Consider the following 7,677-nt stretch of genomic DNA (forward strand, 5'->3'; position numbering starts at 1 on the left):
ATGATTTTAAATAAAAACTATTACTGAAACCATAAGTGTGGTTTAATGGTTTTGATAGTGTTCTACACGAAACCAAACTAATTGTCTAATGGTTTTTGAACAACCTATAATCATCAATACGTAACAACAAAGAATGTGAAATGTATAATTTTCAATAGATCATATCCAAAGTATAATCATCAATACATAACAATAAAATCTAATACAAACTTATAACATAAAAACAATCAATCAGTGGCCACTTTTTTTCTTAAAGCTTCATCATCTCTCTTTTGTTTCTTCCGATTTATAAGGAATTTCTGCCTTTCTCTAGCTTTCTCTCTTTTTAAAGATTCACTCTAGCTTTCTCTAGCAAACCAAATTTCACACCTAGTAAAAACTCTTCCCATTCTGATGATTCTGGGTCTAATTCAAGTAAACCAGGTTCTAGTAACTCTGTTATTTGACCCCTTTGAAGTTGTTTCTTCACCCACTTCACAATGTCTTCATCTTGTGTGAACATTACTGGTCTCTTTCCTGTTAGAAGTTCCAACAACACAATGCCAAAAGCTGTAAACATCAGACTCTTTCGTGATTTCCCTGGTTAAGATTGCTTCTGGTGAAACATAACTCAATGTGCCAACTGATGTTGAAGTGGAGGCTGCTTCTCCTGATGTGGGTACCGTTAGTCTTTCTAACCCGAAATATGATAAATGCGCTTTGAAATCTGCGTCAAATAGAACGTTTTTAGGTTTAACGTCACCGCGGACCATTGAGGTTTAACGTTTTGAGTTGATGCACTAACCTGCATAAAATCATCAAGGTATCCATGTTTAGTGCAAAAGTACATACTATTACTTAGAACTGCATAATTAATGAAATTGGTTCTTATTCTTAATGGTTCCGGCACAAGATTTTCAATAGGAATATCAGAAAGCTATAGCTTTAGGCCAGATTCCCTTGCAAGAATTATCACCTGTAGAACCATAGGAATTTACAGCTAAATGATTACAACCAGAAGTTATCATAAACCAAGAAAGCTGTCATTATAATACATGTTCCGGCTAGTTCTCATGAAATCAGGAAATGTGCATATTTTGAGGTTGATTACCAGCATGAAATGAACTTGTGTATTTCAAATGTGTCTATGGCTTTTAGTATCTAACATTTGAACCATTCTAAGCTTGAAATCAAATACAAGTTTATACATGTAAATCAAGCTTATACATAAATTTGAGGTTCAATGTTTTGCGAATACAAAACAAACATCCATGCATTTGGCTTAATTCGATTCAAAATGTGAGAATAAAATGTGGCAGATATGTTAATATTGCACATTGTACCTCTCTTGCAACATCGGTTCCAGACATATCATCCCTTGGATCTGGTTCAGTATAACCTGCTTCCTTTGCTTCAGCAACTACCTCGCTAAAAACTCGGCCATCCTTGAAGTTATTAAAGATGTAACTCAAAGTCCCACTGAAAAATCAGAAGTAATACATTCAGTTTGAAAGCATAAGATCAAATGAACAAAACTTACAGATAATGATAATCCTTGAATTGCTACTTTGAATTTATTTGTCCCTTCAGAGAGGGAAAGGTGTGGATAGGCAGTTGGACTGAGTGCTAGATCAGATATTTCTAAGTCTGATCCACAAAAAAGGCAAGTGGAAGAAGAAAAAGAGTTTTGAAGTGAACCTGAACATGCCTTCAATTTGCAATATTTTGTCGCCAGTTTCGAGAAGGCCCCGTAAAGTGCCAATAATGGGAAGACCGGCTCCAACAGTAGCTTCATAGAAGTAATGTGTGTATGATTGCCTTTGAAGAGCTCTCAACCTCAAATACTAGAAGCATAGGGAGATGGAGAGTAAAGATGAGAAAGTCCCAAAAAGAGGAACTTGTGAATCAAATAGTAAATAGTGTGTTAATCAGGACGACTTGTTAGTCTTTCTCATAATAAAAAATCAATTATCTTTCCTTTTAATGCATTAGTTATTTTTATTTTTTTTAACATAATGCAATAGTTAATTAAAAGAACTTAAGAAACCAACAACATTTGCCACTGGTATGGGATCTCAATTTTTAGCTGAGAAATTTTATTCTATTGATTGAAGACAGCAAGGTTACACAGCAATAGCCAACGAAAGGACATTGTGTTTACCTCACTAAGTGGTCCTGAATTTACCTTTTTATTGGGGGTGATTACATGTGTTCCCTTGCGCAACCAGTCATCATAATGGCTTGCTATGACGGAGTCAGCTGTGCAGTCTACTAAAACCGTGTTTGGTATAACATGATTTCCATGTACATGTTGAACAAATTTTTCCAAATCAGCCACTTCACCTTTTTCCTCTTGAATTTCACTCCACTTTACTAAGTCGATTCCCCTACAATAAAAAACTATAGTTCATCACAATTGAAGTAAAACCAAATCAATATGACTAATATAGCAGAGATAAAGCCAAGGGCATCAGTTAACAAATTCCAGGATGCACAATGCATATCGAAGAATTTTTCCTATCAACAGATGAATATTGAGGGTAAGGAGAGTCGTCAAACCAATAACTTTCCAAAAATGTGTTTGTTTCATTCCACCTGGAGATCTAATAATCACAGTGATCAGGGTACTATGGCCTACCGAAAAGTTAGAGTGAAAAGGGCTATCACCAATTTCTATCATCTCAGGAAGAACAAATTGAATTGATAACAGAATCATGTGTAATATCTTTTATCTTTTTGTTACACTCGGGTATGTTCAGTTGCTCACAGTTGAGCCTTCATTGTTGAGTAAGCGATTTGATTGTTAATTCCTTAGCATTCAAGGGATTCAGATAAAAACAATTTGACTTACAAATCATCAAGGAGCATCGACTTTGAACCCATGATCCCCATTACACGCAAATCAATATTTGATTCTTCTTTCAACGTTGCTGCCTGCATGAAAAAAAAATGTTACATGAATTAATCTATCAATCGGGAAGACATAATGCTTGTTGGATCCCAACATAAACATAATACCTGTGGACTGAACTAGTAAAAATATGAAACTGTAAACAATTTATACTACTTGAAAGCACTGAAAGAAGCACGGCAAGCATATACACACAGACTTGGAAACAGAAATTGTACCTGATCCCTTAGCTGATCAAGTAGTGTGCTCCTAATTAATCCAGGTCCAATTATGCCCATTGCCATGGTGGTTTGTGAGTTATAAAATATGGAATGGACAGCTTGCAGAGCCTTTATAGAATCCTCTCGCTTAAGAACAACAGTAACATTGTACTCAGAACAACCTTGTGCTATAGCAAGGATATCTATGTTGGCTTGTTTCATTTACAAGTTTGACCATAAACAAGTTTGACCATAAACAAGGTATCCAAAACCTGAAGAACACTGAAACACGTGTTGGTTTCAAATCCAACGAAATCCGTGAAACCATTGAATCCAAGCTGAACTATCCTCAAAGACGGCGCATGGACCGAAACATTGTAAAAAACTAAAGCAGGAATTGATCCTGTAAGATTATTGTGAGAAAGTGACATCACCTGAAGCATCGGAAGCACCAAAATCGCCGACGGAATCATGCTGGAAAGTGAATATGCTGGAGATAGCTGGAAAAACGATGTCGGACCGGTGAGAAAGGGTGAAATTCGTGCAACCTAGATGGTGAAATCAAGTCGCAATCACGGCTGGAAAACGACGTCGGAGAGGCGAGCAAACGTGAAGCAAGGTTCGCCGGTGAAATCGGCGCAATCACGCTGTGAAGTAGCCGGAAAACCACGTCGGAAATCGAAGCAAAGAATGCAGTCGCGAAAATGGAGGAAGATAGCAGTTTCGCGAAAACGGAGAAAGATTGTGGGGCTGAGTTGAGAACCATAAGATCATTACAAGTGTCCTATTATCTGATGGTTGTGATTAACTTATGCATGGTGCATAAGTTATGGCTTATGCACCATAACCTTTGCCATGCAGAAAGATGGAAGCGTCCAACCTTGCCAAGTTGAGACAAGAAAACAACCTCTGTCCTCCTGCAAAAGGAATGAAATTGTAACTATTAATGTCCTTATCCTGAAAACCTCCATTACAATAATTAACATATACATGTTGTAACATGAAAATTTCACGGTCGAATGACTCAAATTTCAGTGCCAGTTTTTTTTTTAATCCAAAAAACCAAGCCTGAAATCGGGATCGTCTTATTTTGATCATACGGTCCAAATGTGGCTAACTGAATGCAGTCGCGGGGTTGTGATTGCACACAACTTATATCCATAGAAATCATACCAAAGATATAAAGAGTAGAGGATTTTCGTCTTACTTTCCACCTCCATGGATTGAATTGATATGGTCACTCATAGTTTTTCTCGTCTTGATAAACTAATCTAAAACTTGCAAACACACAACATTCTTGTGGTAATAATTACCATTTTATTCCAACATCTTTTAAGGCCTTTCTCATCATTGTTGTCAAAATCGTAACTTATGTCCAAAAATCTAGGATATTGCGACTTTATTTAGCTTCAACGACTCATATCCATAGCAGAATCCCAAAAACAGGCAAAATCCTATCAAAATTTTGAAATCCGTTCAAAATTGCAGTGTCATACCCCAATTTTTAACCTAACGTCCCACTGACACGCGTCGCGTGACCCTGATCAGTCTCTGACTTTTCAATCAAAATTCGGCAGAGAGGTATTTTAAAATACCTCATGTTTTAGTTCCGAGTTGGGCCTTCTTCTCTCAATTTTTATTTTTAGTCTTTATTTCCATCTTTTATTTTGTTTAAATTAATTTTTTTTTTTAATTTGTAACTTAGTCTTTCATTTCTTTTATAATTAATTACTTCTTTTTTTAGATAAGTCCAAAAGGTCCAAGTCTGCATTTTATTTTTCATTATCATTTGTCTTTTATTTTGATCTAAAAATCACAAAATCCAGCATGTCACGCTTTTGAGCGTCGAAATCCAAAACTAATACGCGTTATGTTTCTTCCTGATCCCAATCCAAGCCAGTTCACATTTGCAGCCAAGATTCCAGGCACAAGTCACCTAAATTCAACAAACCCTAAAGTCAATCTGTTCACTATAAATACAACCTGCAGAAACACAAGAAGGGGACCGAAATTCCACAAGAAAACCTGCAGTCAAAAGAAATCAACAGCACAAATCACAGTACCACAATCAACCAATTCACTAACCAAAATACACACAAATCCCATATCATCATTGTAATACCCCGTTTTCCCAACATATAAATAATACATAAAAATCAGAGTATTCAACTTAAACAGGATGTCACACTTCTTTAAAAGATAAATATAGTAAAATTACAATTTATTTAAACATCTTTTATCAATAATTCAAATTACATCGCAGCGAAAAAAAAAACATTTCATTATTCAACAAAATGACACTACGGCCTCAACATAAACAACTTCTTAAAAATTCCATTTCATTGGTTCATCAACATAATTCATAGTAATACGTAACAAATGGAAAACAATGCAAATATCCCCATCCCGTTACGTATTAGAGCGACCCTAAGATGACTCGTGAGAGAGTCAACTCACATCAGCAGCTAATCCTGGTTATCTGCACGTTACCCACGTAGAGGCAACATTCAAACAGAAGGGGTGAGATTCACATTCAATAATAATAAGCATATAATTCATCAACATAATTTAACAACATAAACAACAACAATTAAACAATGTTAATGCTTCTCATAATTTCTCAATAACAACTCATTAATTATTTCAACAACTTGACGACACGACGACAACACCGACAATTCGACATCAACGACAATGCAACAACAACAACATCAACTTGACAATGCACTATGCATGTGGTACCAATCAGGGCATCAAGCCCCCAACTTATAGAGCATAGGCTCTCAACTTATAGAGCATAGGCTCTCAACATGGTATGAATGATCAAGCATTCAACAGGGCATCAAGCCCCCAGCTTTATGTGAATGATTATACATTCAACGGGGCATCAAGCCCCCAACTTTAATGATTATGCATGGACTCAGCAACAAATTCAACAACAACCAACAACTTCAACGACATCGACAACAACTTACAACTTTAACGACATTGACAACAACAACGGCAATGACAACAACAACGACTTCGCATCATAATATCATAATTCATCAATCAAAGATATTCACGTCAAACCAAGTTAGATTCATCACAACATATGTTAAATACTCTTAAATACCTTAATTTAACTCACAGTACACAAGCCTTGAAGTTTGGAGACAATCCATAAGTTTTGGTTTAACTTAGAAAAAGTTATGCTGAATTTACATAAAATTTTACTAAGACCCACTTGGAGTATTTTCATCATAACTCAAAATCTAAAAATCATTTTTGATCCAAACCAAAGCCATTGGAAAGCTAACAAAATTATCTAAAACTTTCATGCTTACACCAAAGGCCAATTCTAAACAGAAATGGGTGAAAAAGCACAAAAACGCTGCGAAAACATAAGTCCTGACAGCACACAGACGAAGGCACAACAAAGCAGTCACCCATGAGGGACTGTCTTGCTGCGCCCAGGCGCTGGCTATCTGCACCCAGGCGTGGGCAGGCAGTAGCCAGTAACCTGCACAGCAGTTCTGTGCAGTCCCTTTTTTTTTTACCGTTTCTTCCGTAAAAACCCAACCGTTAACCCGATTCCAATTCCGTTTTCGCCTACGCGCTCTATTCAATAAATCCTATCATATTTTACTAAAAAAAAAATCATATTTTCAAATCTCCAAAACAGCTTATCCCAGAATCACTTATTTCCCAAAACACTTAAAATCACTTTTACTCAAAATCCCAATTTTGAATCCCCTAAGCCCAAATTTGGTCCCAAAGTTTGTTTAAACGTTTCTAAACAAGAAAAGACACTCAATCCATATGAAACTTGAACCAAAACATCCTTTCAACAAAAACCACCATTTGACCCATTTTAAGAACAACGCAAATTCATAGCATGCTCTATGATTATGATTACCCATGGCATCAATCATCAACAAATACATCTCATAACAACAACAGCAGCAGTTAATCATGAATTCATTGAATTATCTACTTTTTCAACAATCAATTCCAAATCAAAACCTAATTCCCAAATTCACAAATTCACAAACAACAACATGCTAAACTCAATTTCAGAATTATACAACCTAAAATTAGAGAAAGTTAATCCCACCCTTACCTTAGATTGGTTGATTACAAGGTTCTACAAGCTTTCTCTTCTTTGACTCTTCTCTTCTCTTGGTTCCTCCCTTTTCTCCCAAAAACTTGTTTTACGTGAAAAACTCTCTGACTCTTAGTTTTTCCTATTCTTATTTCCTTAATTCCACTAAACTCCTCTAAATTCTAATTCAACCCTTCAAGTTTAATTATTCTATTTTTAATCATATTCTACTAAATAATAAAATAAAGCCATTTAACAAAATAACAACATACCACATAATCAATTAAATCATATAATTAGACTCTAAACCCAATAAAATAATTAAATAGATAAATAGGGTGTTACAATCACAATCCAATCTCAAACATAACCCAAACTAGCACACACGACCACAAACAACAAGGGAAACGAATCGGAACTCAAGCAACAGTCACCGACACCATTCAAAGCAATGATTCACACCAGCCAGCAACAACATCACAGATCGCTAATTCAAACGAGGC

The 7,677-nt window shown here is 35.9% G+C and overlaps 1 protein-coding gene and 1 long non-coding RNA gene across 2 annotated transcripts; both read right to left on the bottom strand.

Moving 5' to 3' along the window:
• Positions 1-1,247: 1,247 nt before the first annotated feature.
• Positions 1,248-3,472, bottom strand: LOC146915654 (bifunctional aspartokinase/homoserine dehydrogenase 2, chloroplastic-like). Its single transcript, XM_085718018.1, has 5 exons — positions 3,109-3,472; positions 2,831-2,913; positions 2,141-2,366; positions 1,678-1,823; positions 1,248-1,458 (listed from the first exon to the last, which is right to left on the bottom strand). The coding sequence occupies exons 1-5, from the start codon at positions 3,310-3,312 to the stop codon at positions 1,272-1,274; spliced, it is 846 nt and encodes a 281-aa protein (XP_085574144.1). The 5' UTR covers positions 3,313-3,472; the 3' UTR covers positions 1,248-1,271.
• Positions 3,473-5,260: 1,788 nt separating this feature from the next.
• Positions 5,261-7,289, bottom strand: LOC146915655 (uncharacterized). The gene is made up of 2 exons (XR_015014711.1): positions 7,193-7,289; positions 5,261-5,569 (listed from the first exon to the last, which is right to left on the bottom strand). It is a non-coding gene; the product is annotated as an uncharacterized LOC146915655 (long non-coding RNA).
• Positions 7,290-7,677: the final 388 nt, after the last annotated feature.

The sequence above is a fragment of the Medicago sativa genome, chromosome 6 (assembly GCF_051527215.1).
Source record: "Medicago sativa cultivar Bolivia chromosome 6, Bolivia_mono, whole genome shotgun sequence".
Lineage (NCBI taxonomy): Eukaryota > Viridiplantae > Streptophyta > Magnoliopsida > Fabales > Fabaceae > Medicago > Medicago sativa.